The sequence below is a fragment of the Syzygium oleosum genome, unplaced genomic scaffold, assembly GCF_021117445.2.
Source record: "Syzygium oleosum isolate NSW1041296 unplaced genomic scaffold, Sole_v2.1 Sole_v2.23, whole genome shotgun sequence".
NCBI lineage: Eukaryota > Viridiplantae > Streptophyta > Magnoliopsida > Myrtales > Myrtaceae > Syzygium > Syzygium oleosum.
In genome coordinates, this window is record NW_026607507.1 from 2,239,747 (window position 1) to 2,259,211 (window position 19,465).

Genomic DNA, 19,465 nt, shown 5'->3' on the forward strand with positions numbered 1-19,465 from the left:
CCGACGTGAGAAGTTACCTGATTTTATTTACCTTTAAAAAGCCTAATTCCCTAAAAAAATTTCAATTTTAGGTCAAGTTTCAAATATGTCCGGAACTTTTCTTTGTCTAAAAAAATACCCCAAACTTCAGGTCGAGTCCCAAATATGGCCCGAATTTTTTTTTTATCTCACAAAAAACTCCAAACTTTAAGTCCAGTCCCAAATATATCCCAAATTTTGTTTTGTGTAAAAAAAATCATCAAAATTCAATTTATTTTAAAAAATATATCCCCGTAATCTAGTCTCAACTTGACGTGGCACTTCCACGTCGATAACAAATCCACATTAACAAAGTAATTGGGCTTTTTTTTTAGAGAAAGAAAAATTCGAGGCAAATTCGTACTCAACCCAAAAATTGGGTTTTTTTTATATTAAAAAAAGTTTTTTTTGGGTGGATTTGTTATCGTTCATAACTTTCATATCCTAAATCGGTCAATAATTTTTATTGGATTGGATTTGTTATCGAAGTGGAAATGCGACATCAGCCTATACCTATCGCCTCATTACTTTGCTGATGTGTATTTGTTATTGACGTCGAAGTGCCACGTGAAGTTGAGACTGGATAACGGGGGTATATTTTTTAAAATAAATAAAATTTGCTGATTTTTTTACACAAAACAAAATTCGGGACAGATTTGGGACTAAAATTAAAGTTTGGAATATTTTCTAAGACAAAAAAAAAAATTCGGGCATATTTGGGACTGAACCTAAAGTTCGGAGTTTTTTCTGAGACAAAAAAAAAGTTCGGGGTAGATTTGAAACTTGACCTAAAGTTATGAGTTTTTTTTTTTTTGAATTCATTCATTCGTCTTTAAAAGATGGACTTTTAGAAAAATAAAAATAAAAAGAATAATACCCAAAAAAATAAAAGAATAAAATGCAAAAAAGAATGGGAGAAGAAGGAAACGATTCTTCTGGACTGGACAAGGATCAAGCAGTAACTTGATTCTAGGACGATCTCTGGTCCTATCAATGGTGGGACCAATACAGCGCTTTGCACACAAAACCAAATAGAGAGGCAGGAGGGCATCCGGGGAGGCGGCAACCGAAAGTCCAAGGCCCGTCCGTACCAAAAAAATCGTAAATTTATTATAATTATATTAATTCAGTTCTAAATTTTTTTTTATCAATTAAATCGTAAATTTTTTATAATTGTGCCAGTTCAATCAATTCGGCCAACTTTGACACGTCTGTCATGATGTGGACACTTTTTAATAATATTTTAATATTTTTTCGAATTTTTAAATTTATTTTCTTTTTCTATCTCTTTATTTTTTTTTTGTCTTCCCTTCCTTCTTCCTCCAGCCAGCCGGAGCTGAGGGCTGGGAACCTCGCCCAACGATGGCAAGAGCTCGCCCAAAGACGGCGAGGCCAACCTCACCGACCCTCGCCTCTAGCCGGTCGTCGAGGTCCAGCAACTAGCCGGAGGAAGTAGGAAGGGAAGAAGAAAATAAAAATAAAGAGAAAGAAATGAAAAAAGGAAAAAGAAAATAATAAATAAATAAATAATATTAAAATTTTATTTTAAATTGTCCGCGTCTGGCCGCGTCCTGTAGGATGGCTGACGTCCACATCAGCACCGGCTAGCCAAAATTGAGAAGATAAATTGAATTAGCACAACTATAAAAAAGGTTTATGACTTAATTAGCCAAAAAAAAAGTTTAAAACTGAATTGATACGGTTGCAATAAGTTTAGGACTTTTTTGGTAATGCTCTCGTCCGAGAGTACCTTTTGTCATTGAAAAACTGCTTTGATTGTGACACATCTCGTTATGCGACTCAAACTTTCAGAGCTTTATAAGTTTTCAAGTTAAATTACAAGTTCCTAACTAAGCTACCATTCAATCTTCTTTTGATGACGCACCCAATGACTATCCGAGCAACGTTTACATCCCGAGCGGACATTTCCCCTTCGCCTCTAACCGGCACAACTCAACGCCACGCGATCCCGAAGCAATTGTTAGAAAGGTAAGAGCTTCCGAAGTTTCCCTTGCTGAGCTTGTGAGTGGGTGGTATTCTTTCCAATTAGTTCTAGGGTCGATCTTCGATACGTGCTCGTGCCGTACACGAGATCTTTTCTGGCGACATGAAATCTCACCGATTTGATTTTTCATACGGCAAGAGCCGAGCACACAAAGTTGACTCCACGAAATTGACAAATTTGGAAAATCTAAGAAAAATGGCCATTTTTGTCCTTTTAGTTTATGTTCAGTGTAGTCCCTAAGCCATGTGAACATTTTTATATAGTCTAGGGACTAAATTGAACATGTACCAAAAGTTCAGGGATCACATTAAATAAATTAAAAATCCGGGAGATGATATTGCATATTGACATAAAGTCCATAGATCACATCAAGCCAGTTAAAAATTCAAGAACGACATTGTACATTTGATCAAAGTATATTGATCATTCGTGTCATTATCCCATATATTTTCAATGAACAATCACCCAATCCGATCGGCAGGCTTAGAATCTTCAATAGCCACCCTTCACGTGCCTCTTATCGCCTTAAAATCATACGATACTCTCGATTCTTTTCGAACGAGGACACGGTGGACGAACTCGAACGACACTTTACAGTCCAGGGTCGGGCTGGAACCATGGTGCCTGTCAAAAGTAAAAATTCCGAATCCACCGTATGTTAAATAAAGAAAGGATACACATGCACCTGTTCACCGGTTCGGGGAGCGACAAGTGCGTTTGGAGTTAATTTTGTAACGGAATTTAATGCAAAATTATTATTTGGACCGGCAGCGGATTTAATAAAAATTTGTAAATAACAGGCGGTGAAGGGAAAAAAAAGAAGAAGATAAATTGCCGTTCAAAAACACTGGGGTGACCCTTCGGTTCACACAAGCAAAACCCCGCGATCGGCGAAGGCACAAACGAAAAACGCATTTGCTCTCCCTCTCCTCCGCCTCACGCCCCCGCGACGCCCGCAGCGACGCCGGAACTTCACGCGTTCCCTTCTCCCTCCTCCTCGCCGCCGCCGCCGCCGCCGCCGCCGCCGCGGGGACTCGCCGGCGACGGGAGCTTCTGAGCCTCCGCCGGTGCCGTTCGATCTCCTCCGCGCTCTAGCGGCTCCCGCGCCTTCGAGCGGCGGATTCGCATTCCCGGCGGCGGGGAAGAGCAGAGAGACCGGGGGCAGAGATGGGGAAGAAGAGGCAGAGGAAAGGAGAGCAACAGCAGAAGCAGCAGCAGCAGCAGCCGAAGAACAAACCGAATCGGAAGGTGGCTGAGTTGACGCGGATTCGGATAGCCGAGAGGCTCGACAAGTTCCGCGCTTCCAAGCAGCAAGGTGCGCTTTCTCCTTTTTGCCGGTCGCCCTTGGTCAGCTCGAGAAGTTTGTCATTTATCGTCGGCGCCGCGTTTGCTCATATAATTCGCGTCGTGTTTTGTTCTCTTTTGTTTTTTTTTTCCGGCGAGTGGCTGCGTGAGGGAGCTCGTTCGGAGTCGATGATTTCTTTCGTTTGTGATTGGTATTTTGAGCGTGGTTGCTGCTGAATGCTGTGTGAGCATGACGAGCTTTGTGGCTTTTCAATTTGATTTGTGCGTGCGAATGAGGATTTCGCTTGAGCGGAGACCTTGGACTGAGGTTTTGGAGCGAGTAAGTCCGGAGCGATGCGACAGAATGTCTAGCTCAATGTTGTTGAGCGGTTCGCGTGCCAAAAAAAATGATTTTGCAGTCTTTCTTTAGGATTTCTACTGCATTGGACCCCTGAATTTGCTTCACTACCTAACGCTTTAGATTTTCGAGGATCGTTGTAACATGGCATGGTGTACTTAGATGGTTGTTCATTATTTGTAGTGACGCATATGTATGTGCAAGTGGCGATTCATATGATATTGGTGGTAATTTCCGGGGAAAGCATGGGAGAGCATTTTCCGAACGTGTCATATCCCTCCTACGCCATAGCTGCCTCAAAAGAGGTTGTATTCCGTGAGAAAAAAACAGTGCTTTTAGAATGGATAACTGATCTATGGGTTAATAAACATCCAAAACTGTTCTCTGTCACGTAGAATCACTCCTGAAAGTTAGAAATAAACCGACAAAGTCCAAGTACTTTCTCCCCCCTTTATATCTGACCAGTTACACCCATACGCACAAGCATTCAGTGGGTTCTGTTCTTGGGATTTTTAGGGTTGATTGTTGTGAACTATCTCAGTCTGTTTTATGGCAATAGGTCATAATGCTTCCTAGGGAGATATTAAATGTGTGCAAAGTGTAGCTATATATTGTTTATTCCACCGTTTGATAGGTTAATGAAGTATTGACTGGATCATTATCTCAATTTTCTTCTCTAACTTATTTATGATTATTCGCTTTCTTCTTGTAAGTACTTTCGTTTACACGCTAATTTACACATCTTGAATTCGATGCTTTCATCATATTTTGGTTATCAGGATGAATAACAAGCTTTGGAAACTTTGTTTTGGTTGAATTCACCGGGATGTTCTGGTTTAGGGCTATTCTTGCTTCCTGGGTTTCTTTGTTTTATTTATGCGATTTGCTTGTTTGGATGAGTGTGCCATTGGAAGGAAAAAAAAAGTCCTTTGTCATTTTGTGAACATTGCGTGCAGTGTTAACATTTGATGAGAACCTGTCAAATCATGAACGAGCTGTAGTGCATGCAGTCTGCAGGAAGATGGGAATGACGTCTAAAAGCTCTGGGTGAGTGTTAGGATGTAATCTTTTCCTGTCACTATGAACATTCTCGTGTGATTTATACTTGAATAAGCTTATTCTGAAAAAAAAAAAACATGGGCGCTGATATTGATAATTTGCTTTTGGGATTCCTATTCTTGGATGGTCATGGTTCAGGCATGGCAATCAAAGGCATGTTTCTGTTTACAAGTCCAAAGGGAAGGGGGAAAACTCAGAAGGGAAGGGGAGTATGTCTTATTTGACATTATCTCAGGAGGCTAAGGAGATTTTGAATGATCTGTTCATAAGATACCCACCGGGTGAGGGAGTGATTAGTGAGCAAATTGCTGTAAAACACACGGGAAAAAGCGTACAAAGAAAGGAAAGACAGAGAGATGACATATTTTGCAGGCCTCCCATGGATAAGGCAGATATTACAAAGAAGGTGGAATCACTTTCTGCTAGATTAGAGAAGGCTGCAAACTTGAAGCAGGTTCCAGATCTATTATCTTGCTTGCATCAATTCGTGGATTTCTTTTCTTGGTTAGGGAGTGTCTTTACTGGTGTTTTCAATTGGTCGGCCTATGGTTTATAAGAGATCTATGGTTATATCGAAACTTTTCTGATTTTACACGTGCAGATTACTGAAGAGAGGTCTAAGCTTCCAATTGCATCCTTCAGGGATGTCATCACGTCATCTATAGATTGTCATCAGGTTATTTTTTACAATATGCTTAATATCTTATAGGTTATTCTTATGGAACATATGCATTTGTTTTTAGCATGCTGATTTCCAATGCTGTCATTCAAGGACTTTTCTGGACATATGTTTGGCTAGAATCTTTAATTCATCCTTGGACTTGTTGCTTGTTCTGTATACAAAGCAGGTAGTTCTTATATCTGGTGAGACTGGATGCGGAAAGACCACACAGGTTAGGTTACCTACTCTTTGCTTTGTTTTCTTTATGGTACATAAATCGTGTTCGATCTGAAATATTCCGTGGAGGTATGCTTGGTATCGTGCGGCTGTTGCTTTTCGAATTGAAGCCATATTCATCCCTCGCATTCCTGAATACTTTAAGAATTGGAAGACATAATATTACCATTTTCACGCAGTTTTTGGACATTATGGTTTAGTTGAAGTTTATTTGAAGATTGATTTTCATTTGTTCCTAGCAAACTGTAGATTTGGTTTTAGCTTGTAAAGTTTCAAATTCTCGGCTCCTTTTTTTGGGGTACAATAATATCCTTTGCAAAGCTTGAAGTTCTGGTTAAATGCCCCAAATAGCTCATAGGCTATTCCCTACCCCCATGCTCACACCTTCCAAATCCAGAGGGGGTAGTTGTACTTCCACCTCCCCATTCTCATGAGAGATGCTGGCAATAGGCAAGCTCTAGTGTTTTTCTTAAGTTTATTTATTTTGTATCTATTTTTCTCTAGGAGCTGTGCTTTTAGAAAGATGAATTTGCTAAAAATGACATAACCCTTGGATATCTTTCTTATACCATTTTGTTGTGGCGTAAGTATTACATGTTTCGATCTTTTGTTCAAGCAAACAACAATCCTGAATTGGCGATCTCAACTGCTCATCCCAGAGCTGACTTTATGTGACCTTAAGTTGAGGGTGATTAAATGATATTGAAGGATATCATCGCTGGCGTCCAGCATGGAGGCCAAGTGGTTTGACTTTATTTATAAGATGACATCAAACAACCGTATATTGCATTTGTTATTACATGATTTGGTAGGGTAATTACGACGGTGAAAGTATTGGGGTTTACATGTTTCGATACGATAATTTTTTTATTATTAGTTGTAACATCTGGAGATGGTTTCTCAGATTATTGCGGTTCAAACTTCTATTTATACATTAATTGTTCTAGTTCCTTATACAATTTAAGAAGCAGATCCTTGCCAAAGGAAGACACGTATTTCTAATACGTTCTGAGGACTAATTAATTAGCATGTATTCTTTAGGTCCCTCAATTTCTTCTGGACTCAATGTGGGCTAAGGGTGAGGCATGTAAGATAGTTTGTACCCAACCTCGGCGAATCTCTGCAACATCAGGTGCACTCATGAGGCTGATTAAAGCTCACTCTCTCCGACTTTCATGTGAAAAATCTGATTGTCTTCTGTTTCTGTATAGTTGCTGAGAGAATATCTTCTGAAAGAGGAGAAAATGTTGGAGATGATATTGGATACAAGGTAATCAGTCATATCTCAATGGGCTAGTAGAGTGTAGTGCATCTATGTTCAAACTTCAATTACCTAACGAACTTTATGAAGTTAAAAGTCAAATACTGTAAAGCATAGGTGAGATATTGTTTTTTGTGAAGCATAGATGCTTGGTTATGGCCTGTCTAGGTATTCCACCTTTCTTTGTTATTGTTATATTGTGTAGTTGGGGTACTCTAGGATGTAGTAAAATCTTCAATTGGCTGATCATATTTTTTTGTCAACTCATTAAACTGCAGCAATTGAATTGTCAACTGAAGAGTAGTTGTGACGAGATTCATTTGTTTAGCTGCAAAACTCGGTTTCTCATAAACTAGAGATGGACCGAGTCTATCTCTGAGACAAGCATCGGCTTGTGTTAGTTACCCTCATTTCCCTACATAACTTTTGTATTGAGCAGCTTGAATTGAATCCTAAAGAAACCCCTGGCGTTGCTTAATGTACAATGCTCATGAAGTTGTGAATTAGTTGGAAATTCCAGTAGCCTGTGTCTCTATTCTCAAATTTTAACTTTTTTCGTTGGATATTTCAATGCTTTTTACTTGTTACAGATCTTAATGGACCTATTATTGGATTAATAAGGAACACTAGTTCCTCTTGTTTTGACACTGTGATTTTATATCCGTTTAACTTTTTTGAATCTGTGGGTAGCCGGTAATTAATTATATGCTTCCAAAATGTCAGATACGGCTGGAAAGTAAGGGAGGGAAGCACTCGTCAATTGTTTTTTGTACCAATGGAGTCTTACTGAGGGTGTTAGTTTCGAGAGGAGCTGGTGGATCAAATGGTGAAGCCTCCAATAGGCACTTGAAGCATCGTTTATCCGACATAACTCACATAATTGTGGTACTGTGTCATGAACCTCTCTCTACTTCTTGTCTATGAGTGGAGGCCTTGTATAAGGGACGACTTTTCCTGGTTGGATTAATTGACAACAGTCAATTGTTATCACCCTTACGTGATAACAGCATTGCAAATGCAGAGTCTTGGGCAGTTATCCTTGCTCTGGGATGCTGTACGTTATGCTTTGGTACTGATTGAATATCGATTTCTGAATATTGATTTTAGCAGCGTCTCTTTGTTGGGTTTGGTTTGAGTTAGTCATACTTGAATCAGTTGATGGCTGAGAAGTTGATTGCTCTAGCATATGAGAGAAATCAGACTGTTCCAACTCAATATAGTTCGAGCGGCATTTTGAGTCATTTTCTTGGCATCATTTACAGGGTTTCTGAGGGAACCAGAATCTAGGATCTTTGCTTTAACTTTTGGTACTTAAGTGTTCCTGATCACCTAAGTTCTAGTTAAGGGGACATAAGTCTGCAATGAAATGGTGCTAGCTTGGTTTGGAAGTAACATGGTGACGGTTACAACACAAGCCTAATAAGTACCTGAAATTGTATGCCATGACTTGAACTCTAAAGTATTGCAAACCAGCAAAATAAGATTTGCACCTTTCTTTCTAAAGATGAAAGTCAAGCTGTTCGGAAACTTTGTTGTTGGAAGCTACAGTACTTGTACTTCAGCAATTCCTATAGCATGCATCCTGGTCTCAACCGGGGTGATAAGCCAACCCATCCGGTACCATGCCCCCACGGTACCCCCTCTAGGCAAGGCATCAGTGGGATTCATAAATATTGTGTCAGATTTGTTTAATTTCTATCATGAGAACGGGTTTATATCTTGCTATGTCTTGAAGATGACTGTGCTATTCGTTGATTGATCCATGTTATATGGGCAAGTTGTCTTTGACTGGCAGTATTAGTTGAAGAAGTTTTAGAAAGATTGTGCTGTTGGAACTTGACATTTGCCAGTTTTATCCGGCCATTTATACCTTTGTTTTCTACATTTTCTATTACTATTTCAATCACAGCATTTACTTGTTTTAATGATGAACAAAAAACATTTTACCTGGTAAACTGGTAATGTTTCCTTTTCACTTGGTAGGATGAAATTCATGAAAGGGATCGCTTCTCGGATTTTATATTGGCAATTTTAAGGTAATTATGATTAATATGGAGTCTCTAGCAGTCACCACTTCAATTCAATAGCAATTTTCATGTCTGCATGCACTAGTACGATATATGTCATACATTGGGTCCACTTCGTGTAGAGAAAAAATCAGTAAGATGTGTTGTGCGAGCCTATTCAATAAACCTGCTGCTACTATGCTAGCAATGGTCTGAATTGTGTGGAAGGTTGATGATTCCGTTTCCACCGGTGGGCTGAAGGTCTGGTGGCATTGCTGGAGGCTGGAGATTGATGCAGGACACTTTGGTGTGTGCGTGTAGCACAACTTGGGGAGGGTTCATTAGTTTCATTTGTTAGTTTACTAGGACTAAGACTACTGCGTGAGTTGGCAGCAAAAACAATGGGGATGATTCTCTCTCTGTTGATGAAATTTGATGTTCTTATTTGATGTTAACATACTACTTTTGTTAGTCTAGCTAGTGTGGTGATGTGTGTGTATTTTTTGCAGGGACATGCTTCCATTGTACCCACACCTGCGTCTGGTTAGTGCCTTCCTTCCTTCTTCTCTGCATCGAAGATATCAAAACGAAATTTAGACGATTTAATTACGGACAATCTGCTGTCCCATTGTATAATGGGATGATAACCCTGCGTAGACATTCTTATTTTTCTCCACGGATAAGTGTTAATAATACTCTGAATGTAGAACATTTGCCTCCTTTTTCTTTTCTTCTTTTGCTTCCATAATATCCACGAAATTTTCTCAATAATTTTTTTACAGATACTCATGAGTGCCACTCTCGATGCTGAACGATTCTCCCACTATTTTGGTGGCTGCCCAATTATTCGTGTTCCGGGTTTCACTTATCCTGTAATGGCTACTATGATTTGCTTTCAATTTTCTCATTTTGGGTTTAGTAATCCTGCGAGACTGAATATGGGTATACTGCTCTTTGCTTTTCAGGTCAGGAGTTTTTACTTGGAGGATGCACTGACAATGCTTAAATCAGTACAAGACAATCACCTTGATTCCGCTACATTCGGTGTTACTGATGAAAACCAAATGCTGACAGAGGAAGATAAGGTCGCTTTAGACGATGCTATTAATTTGGCATGGTCCAGTGATGACTTTGACACACTACTTGATTTGGTTTCTTCGGAAGGAACTCCACAAATTTATAATTACCAGCATTCCTTAACTGGGATGACACCTCTAATGGTGTTTACTGGTAAGGGTAGGGCAGGTGATGTTTGCATGCTGCTCTCTTTTGGTGCAGACTGCCACTTAAAAGCGAAAGATGGTGCGACTGCACTGGATTGGGCTGAACGTGAAAACCAACAAGAAGCCGCTGAATTGATTAGAAAGCAAATGGAGAGTACCTCTTCAAATTCAGTGGATGAACAACTATTGCTTGATAAATATCTTTCGACAGTTAATCCTGAACTAATCGATGTAGTTCTTATAGAGCAGTTATTGAAGAAAATATGTACTGATTCAAAAGATGGAGCAATTCTTGTTTTTCTTCCGGGATGGGATGATATCAATAGAGCCAAGAGTAGATTACTTATGTCCCCCTTCTTCAAAGATACTTCTAAGTTTGTCATTTTGCCTCTTCACTCCATGGTCCCATCTATGGAACAGAGAAAGGTTTTCAAACGCCCGCCCGTTGGTTGCCGCAAAATCATCTTGTCAACTAATATTGCTGAGACTGCTATCACCATAGATGATGTTGTTTATGTTATTGATAGTGGTCGAATGAAAGAGAAAAGCTATGATCCCTATAACAACGTGTCAACTCTTCAGTCTTCATGGATTTCGAAAGCCAGTGCAAAGCAACGAGAGGGTCGGGCAGGCCGTTGCCAACCTGGTACATGTTATCATCTTTATTCAAAACTACGAGCAGCTTCTTTGCCTGATTTCCAAGTACCTGAGATCAGAAGAATGCCAATTGAGGAACTTTGTCTCCAGGTGATCATTTTTGTGCAACTGCTATATGTTCATTTAGATAAGGGAAAGCATGTCTATAGGGCCTCTCACTTCTAGCTTTTAAATGACCATGCTATTTGAAAAAGCAACCTGTAAAACTTTGATGTAGAAGACAGAAACATAGTTATTCCCTCTTACTTTTGCTTTTTCTTGCATTTTTGAATTTTGAGCGGAAATATATCTGAGAAAAGATCGATGTCGCAGTCTATATTAATTTCTTAACAAAAGATGCGAAATAGTAATTGTGGAAGTTATAACTTCTAACTGCCGTATTTAGAGTTAAATGAACGTCAAAGGGAACGCTGACTGTTAAAAATCACACTTCCAGCCTAAATGTCAGAGCAAGAAGTTTAATGCGTCAAAACTTGCTCATAATGTTTCTCCTTGCTTTTGTAGTTTTGAGTGGGTATTGATAGCCAAAAAATTGTCTCAAGCCCAAGAAAGTGCTGTATTTATTTGGTTAATATCTTTTGGTAGGTGAAGTTGCTTAATCCAAATGGCAACCTTGAGGACTTTTTGCTGAAGACATTGGATCCTCCAGTTTCTGAAACCATACGGAATGCAGTCAATATACTCAAGGATATTGGTGCTTTGTCTCTTGATGAAAAATTGACGGACCTTGGGGAGAAGCTTGGTTCTCTGCCTGTTCATCCACTGACAAGCAAGATGCTTCTCTTTGCCATATTGATGAACTGCCTTGACCCAGCATTGACTCTTGCATGTGCTTCGGACTACAGGGACCCATTCACGCTGCCAATGTTACCGAATGAAAAGAAAAGGTCAGCAGAAGCTAAAGCTGAGCTGGCTTCATTGTACAATGGGCAGAGTGATCAACTAGCAGTCGTAGCAGCATTTGAGTGCTGGAAGAAAGCTAAGGACATGGGTCAAGAAGCACGCTTTTGTTCTCAGTTCTTTGTATCCTCTAGCACTATGAGAATGCTGTCAGGCATGCGAAAACAGCTCCAAATGGAACTGACGCGCAATGGGTTCATTCCTGAGGATGTTTCTAGTTGTAGCTTGAATGCGCATGATCCAGGTATAATTCATGCTGTTCTGGTTGCTGGTTTATATCCAATGGTTGGGAGATTAGTACCGCGTCATAGAAGTGGAAAACGTTTTGTGGAGACTGCTAATGGTGATAGAGCTCGTTTGCATCCTCATTCGATTAACTACAAATTATCATTCTTGAAAACTGATGATCAGCCCTTATTCATGTATGATGAGGTAACACGTGGGGATGGGGGTACTCTTATAAGAAACTGCACTGTGGTGGGGCCACTTCCAGTTTTGTTGCTAGGTACTGAGATTGCTGTGGCTCCTGGTAACTCTGACGATGATGACGACGACGGTGATGATGGTGAAAGTGACTACGATGAAGACAGCGATGAGAACCCAACAAACAATAATGACAAGTCACAAGGAGGAGATGGAGAACAGACAATGTCCTGCCCCGATGCACCAGTGACAGTTGTTGTCGATCGATGGCTTCCCTTTGGTTCCACTGCACTTGATATTGCGCGGATATACTGCTTGAGAGAGCAACTTTCTGCAGCAATATTATTCAAGGTGAGGGATTTTCTTCTAGATGTTTCTATTCTTAAACTTGGATTGTTTCATTGGGTCGTTTTGGTTTCATCATTTTGATCAATTGAACGTTGTTTTATAGGTCATTCATCCACATGAGGTTCTTCCTCCAGTACTTGGGGCTTATGTATATGCAACGGCATGCATCCTATCCTATGATGGTTTATCAGGGATTTTGTCACCCTCAGGACCTGCTGACTCATTGATGTCGATGGTGAATGCAGATGAGAGTGATGAATTCGTGCCAGAGAGGAGGAAGACTGGTGAGTTTCTTAGATTTTTAATGAGGCCTGACAGACATCATAACTCAACGTATGGATCTTGGGAAGCTGGGTTATCTCTGTCCACGGAAAAGCAGAACTATAATGACTTGTCAATTCAAAATATTCAGCAGCCATTTTCTCCAGTTTCCACGAGTGTGCAAGCGAAACCTCTATCTGAAGTATCTACTTCAGTTGGCTATGGACCAAGAGGTCAGAAACCTGGGTTCTCTGCATCCAGGAAAAAGCAGAATACTGCATCCAGGGACAAGCAGAAATACAGTGACTTGCCAATTCAAAATATTCAGCAGCCTTTTTCTTCAGCTACCACGAGTGTGCAAGGAAAACCTCCATCTGAAGTTTCTACTGTAGTGCGCCATGGTCCAAAAGGGCCGAAAGCTGGGATTTCTGCATCCTGGAAAAAACGGAATACTAATGGCTTGTCAATTCAAAATATCCAACGACCATTTTCTTCAGCTTCTACAAGTGGGCATGAGAAACCTCCAACTAAAGTTTCTACTTCAGTTGGCCATGGTTCAAGAGGTCCGAAAGCTGGGGTGTCTGTATCAAAGAAGAAGCACGAAAATAAGGGCTTGTCAAATCAAAATAGCCAACAGCCTTCAACTTCAGATTCTATGAGTGGGCATCCGAAACCTCCAGCTAAAGTTTCTACTTTAGTTGGTTATGGCTCAAATATGTATGGACCTTACGGTCCGAGGGGAGATTCTCTTAAGAGGCAGCGTGGTAATGGCTCTGGTTGAGGTGGTGATCAACAGTCGGACAAAAGTGCCTTGAGCAAAGTAATTGATGTTGTGGACCTTCCTGGTTGCATTGCAAAATGAGTGGAACTCACGGAATCGATGACGGCCACTGAATTAGCAATGCTTCCGATGGATGGAAAGCTTGAATAGGTCATATTTGGGTCTTTTATTTACATGCTAACACAGCAGAAGATCCTGACAGATGTTGATGCAGTATTCTGTACCTCAGCCGAAACTAAGATGATTGGACCTGAAAGATGCAAATCGCCCCAATCCTGATTTGTGAGGTCTAATAACAAATGAAAAGCTGGGCAGGGTTGCATCTGTAATGAATTTTGCATTTCAACTCTGAGTTGGGACCTCTCTTCAGCATGCGGCTTCTTGCTCGTGCCTTCTCTTTGGGCCTTCTGCTGTTCCTTGCTTCTACTGTATGCCATCATTTTCTTTTGCTTGGATTTTATTTATAGATGAACCAAGTCTGCTCTTTTTTCGCCTCTTTTTGGTCAATGATGAATGAAGTCCGTTACTGTTGGTTACGCTTGAATTATAGTTTTTCTTCTAATCATATCAGAAATACGTGAATGAATGTGATCAGTTAGGACTTTTATTTCTTTTCTCTTGCGCATTTCTGCCTTCTTCCTTTGATCTGGACAGATAGCTGCATGCTGAGATCTAGCTTTTCCTTGCGCGAGGGAAATGAGGTGATTTTGAATTTACTCATGGACAGTTTGAACGTTTTCATGAGCCTCTTTTGAAAAGGTTCCATCTCATGTCATGAGATTGCGGTGAGAAGATTACTTGTTTCTTGAGGTCGACTAACTGTTGGGTCTTGATTGAGTGGTGGCTCTCCTGTTATATTGTTACGGTGGAGAGCAGAATTTGATGCTGAAAACTGTTTCCAGTGCCGCAGCTTTCAGACCTCGATCACGAGGTATGTGCACACCCGTTTTCTTTCGAAGGAACTAGCAGATTGAAGTCGTCTCGGGTTTCAGCAAACGCTGCAAATCGGTATGATGAGCTGTGTCTTGCATTGTTCTGGCCATTATCGTCGTGCCGCTGGGTATTTTGACATTATGAACAAGCATAAGCCATTTGAGCGCTTGATGCCCGGCATCCATGTCTTATCCGGCGATGGCGAAAAACTTTCAGATGGTATCGACCTCTATTTCCGGCTTTTTGATGACTTTGCCTCTCATTTGGTAGATATGTAGATAATTATTGATCAAGACAACGCGATACCGTAGAAGAAACTTAAAACACTTTTTCTACTAAAAAATACCTTTTATCAAGACAATGCGATATCGTAGAAGAAACTTAAAACACTTTTTCTCCTTAAAAATACCTTTTTTTTTTGCTGGAAGCAATTAATACACGAGGGTGGTTCTGTAGCTTATTTTGTCGATCTTTCTTTTCTTGGTCTGGACTTTTTCGAACTTCTTTTACTAACGAATCATGGAAGTTGTCTACTATGGTAAGAGCCCTAATTTTTCTTAAATTTATCTACTAATTAGGTTAAAACTTCTTTTCCATAAGGTTTAGGGAACAAAACAAGATAATAATAGCCTGACAAAAGCTTCTCGGTTCGATTCGGTTGGACCCGATGAATAAAATGAGATCACTTCTTATGGACCTGTTGATGATCAGTTCAAACTCCGTTTGAATTCTTAGTGAGAAAAAAAATTAAATTAATTTAGAGTTGGGTCGAATGAATAAATGGATAGAGTCCATCCAGAAAAAAAAAATTTCGAATATAGTTTTCCTTGCAATGGTTTTCGATGAGGCGATTCTTGTGATATTTTCGCTTGGGATGCATTTTATTTGGCAGTTTTTCAAATGTTAAATACCATATTTTTTTGGTCGGTTACTTTTTATTGGCATTGGAAACACATCACATTATGTCAGGGTAACGTTTCATAGTTTAATGAATCTTCCACTTATTTTTTTATATGAAATCTTCAACTTATTTGATGGACGATTTGGAAGATATAATTGGAGGGCATGTGATTCCATTTGTATACTTGGTCGAATCTAGCATATCTTAACCAAACCTTTTACATGCTGATTCTCACGATTTTGATAGCCATACCAATGATCCGGAGGAGATCTCTCGAAAAGTATTTAGTGCTTATTTTGACCAATTTTCTGTTATCTTTCTTTGGCCGAGTGGCATGCATTTTACATGGTAACAGAATTTGCTTTACTTGAAGAGTGAAACCACAAATCCACCGGGGGCAACGTGGGAGAGCGCGTTCTTAAGATCGTCCGGGGAGATGGACCGGTTGAACCCTAACCACCTTACTGTCATGCCGGAAAAAGAGAAATTGAAAATAAAACTCTGAAAAACAACAGTTATCAGACGTGTTCGGTTGGACACGATCTCGATCCACAAAGAAATCGTTTAGGTGTGAACATAATCAAAGTCTGTAGATTGCTAGCTCAATCAAGTCTAATTTGTGCGAATAAATTAATCGGTTTGAGGAGGCGACATCATAACGCAAAAGTCTTCATTCTCTCCCACCAGGATCAAGATACTTGTGGGCCTATCTTATTAAACAAATATTATATTATCTTTTTAGTAGATCGTCTCAAATTGTTGTTGGGTATTTTTCTTTTTTTGGTCAAAAGTTACTAATGAGAACGTGAAAAGTTCCATATAAAATTTATTGGTAAAATTAATTATTATGTAATTACGTCAGTAATAAATTTATACAAAACTAATTTTTTGACCATAAAAAACCCTAAACCGGTACATCTGTAACAAATTTATCCTTCGTTAGTTTTCGTTAAATTGTAATGTCAAATTACTGAGTTAGATGATACGTGACAGTTGACGGGTGTACCAGTTTGAGATTTTACACTCTGTTTGTCACATATGTACCGGTTTGTAATTTTTGTGATATTAATCCAATTTAACGGAAACTAACAGAAAGTAAATTTGTCACAAATGTACAAGTTTGAAGTTTTTTATGGTCAAACAATTAGTTTGGGGATAAATTTGTCACAAGTGTATTTGTTTGGAGGTTTTTGCGGTCAAAAGATTAGTTTGAAATAAATTTATCATAAATGTACAAGTTTAGGGTTTTTCGTGATATTAACCAAAATAATTATTGCATTATCTTTTTCTGTAGATCGTCTAAATTGTTATTGGGTATTTTCTTTTTTGTCAAAAGATATTAATGAGTACGTGACATAAACATTAAGTTCCATATAAATTTTTAAGGTTAATACCATGAAAAACCTCAAACTGATACACCTGTGACAAATTTATCCCAAACTATTTTTTGACCACAAAATACCCCAAACTGGTACACCAGTGACAAATTTACCCTCCGTTAGTTTCCGTTAAATTAAACTGTCAAATTGCTAAGTTTGATGATACGTGATAGTTAACGGGTGTAACAGTTTGGGGTTTTATCCCTCTGTTTATCACAAATTTATCAATTTGTGATTTTTCGTGATATTAATCCAATTTAACGGACACTAACGAAGGGTAAATTTGTCACAAATGTACAAATTTGGGGTTTTTAGTGGTCAAAAAATTAGTTGAGGGTAAAATTATCACAAGTGTACCAGTTTGAGATTTCTGGTGGTCAAAAAATTAATTCGGGGTAAAATTGTCACAAGTGTACCGGTATGGTATTTTTTGTGGTCAAAAAAATAGTTCGGGATAAATTTATCACGGGTGTACCGGTTTGGGGTTTTTGATGATCAAAAAATTAGTTCAGGATAAAATTGTCACATATATACCAGTTTGGGGTTTTTCGTGATATTAATCCTTTTATTGGTACTAAAGCCATCAGATAAAATTTTGTCCAGATATATGACATTGTAGCAAAGGCTGGCTTGTATGTGCACTGACATCGAAAGTTTAGGAAAGTAATGAAGAGCTTTTAAAGTTAAATTAGAACTTTGGCTTAAAAAGTTTCACAATAAAATCGAATAAAAGAACCTCGCAAGATCCCTTTATAAATGATCAACACTAGATTTTTGCAGAGATGAGGCCGCCGTTCGGTCCGATTTATGTTGCACTACTTCCTAAGAACAGCACGTCTACCGATTTCCCCGTAGCGGCATGCTCGAAATAATATCAAATTGCACTAGGGTTTTGGTCTAACGCTAATTAGTAAAGCCTCTTAAATGTACACTAGAAAAACTATATAGGAATGGTCAACAAGTGTGCTAGTTTCCGAGAACACACGTTTGCTTGATTAATATGAAAAAGAGCTTGGGAACTTGGTCCATAATTATACATATCAATTAACGGGTTAAGCCAAGGAAAGCATGTGAATCGACTTTTTCACATGGATGTCGAACCTGTTCCGATTTATTCTGCAATGCTTCTTAAAAATAACACGTCGGCATGCTCAATATAATATCAATATGCACAAGGGTCTTGGTCTTAGATATACACTAATAGGACTATATCGGAATGATCAACGACTGTGCTAGTTTCCCAGAACACGCGTTTGCTTGATTAATATGAAAAGGAACTTGGAAAATTGGAAGTCCATAATTGTACATATTAATTAATGGGTTAAGCCAAGTAAAGCATATGAATTGACTTTTTCTTATTCTTCTTTCATTTTTCTTTGTAAACTTGCCATTTTGATCAGGTCCTTAGTTTGTCTCCTCAGGCAATAACCTCGTCTTTAATAGTCTGTTATTGGTACCAACTCCTCGAAACCTTGCAAAATCCAACTTTCCACGTTCAAAATTTTGAAAAATAGTCAAAGTCTCCTTGGCAAGCAAAAGCAAGCAAGGAAGTGCAACATTTATCTTTTGCCTGCACAAGTTTAAACCGATGGAATATCCAGTCCATTCTCGACCTGCCTAGCCACCAAAAAGGAAGAAAAAAAGAGAAATGAATATATGATTAAACTATCTCGCACCGCTTATTTACGAGATTTATAGACTCTTTATATCATTAAACCCTAAACCCTAGTTAACTTCTTCGTTAATAATCTGACAGCAGTGAACTCATTCATTACACAACCCAGAACCAGCCTCCATGGGTCGCTTTTGCCTTGTTCTTTGCATCACAATCACATCATCATCAGACTCCGATCTTCATTATTTCCGACTTGATATAATTAAATCGTTTAAATACGTAATTATGGTGACTATTGTCAACTTCGGCTCCCGTGAAAGAGAGCAACTTTTGACAGCTGCTCAGTCCTTCGTTTTCCCATGCGCATGTGATGCATGGGGCTTGAGTAGTTTCTTTTATTTTGCATCATCTCATATGATTTTGCCTTGTTTTTAGGGTTTTCTGATAGGTGACTTGACAATGAAACCTGTCTTGGTTAATGATGCAATCGCAGTCACAGACAGCTCGCCGGACATCGACCACCGAGGCAAAACTTCAAAGTTCAAACTTGTACGCCTATGACTCTGCACCGATATTGATCACCAGTCTTCTCCCATTTTTTCCTCACCTGGACTGCTCGAATGTGTATTTAATAGCAAGTAAAATCGCCAAAGTCCAACCATTCTTAATTGACTCTCTCTATATATATTATATATATATGCGTGCTTACATGAAATTAGATCTTTAATATGGGTCAGATTTCAAGGCACGACAGCTGAACATGTAGTGGGACAAAAAATCAAATGGACTATATGAATTTGCTATTGCATAAGTTAGTTGCGGTAGGTAAAGACTTTCCCCATTAATAATAGTGTGGAATCGACATGATTTACATTTATCTATGCTTAAAATGGTGCGAAATCGATATGATTTACATCTGTTTACACTTAAAAAGAAACTAGCGTGTCGATCTTTACGGATGTTTGAATCTCTCCCACATCGTCATTTTTCGCAATCGAGTTGAGATTATGATAATTAGTGAGATGCCCGTGCTCATCTAAAATTTTGTGCATGATGATAGTGAAACTAGGGTTTGCGGCCGGGCTTAGCCCTCCCGTTTTGATGTGAATCATGTGCAATTGATTACGATGGAACTTCTAGTCCTTGATGCAGCAG

General features: G+C 39.1%; 1 protein-coding gene across 2 annotated transcripts; it reads left to right on the forward strand.

The window, feature by feature from the left end:
• The first annotated feature begins 2,896 nt into the window (after positions 1 to 2,896).
• On the forward strand, positions 2,897 to 14,026 carry LOC115682715 (DExH-box ATP-dependent RNA helicase DExH6). Of its 2 annotated transcripts, XM_030607006.2 has the most exons (14): positions 2,897 to 3,338; positions 4,622 to 4,712; positions 4,863 to 5,178; positions 5,326 to 5,400; positions 5,573 to 5,617; positions 6,664 to 6,754; positions 6,834 to 6,892; positions 7,607 to 7,768; positions 8,867 to 8,919; positions 9,399 to 9,432; positions 9,672 to 9,761; positions 9,855 to 10,859; positions 11,355 to 12,443; positions 12,544 to 14,026. In XM_030607006.2, exons 1-14 carry the CDS (start codon positions 3,191 to 3,193, stop codon positions 13,480 to 13,482), a joined length of 4,197 nt encoding a protein of 1,398 aa, XP_030462866.2. In that variant the 5' UTR covers positions 2,897 to 3,190; the 3' UTR covers positions 13,483 to 14,026. The 2 variants fall into 2 exon arrangements, with proteins under 2 accessions (XP_030462866.2, XP_056177482.1); XM_056321507.1 differs by lacking the exon at positions 4,622 to 4,712 and having other exon boundaries at positions 3,205 to 3,338.
• The last annotated feature ends 5,439 nt before the right edge of the window (positions 14,027 to 19,465 follow it).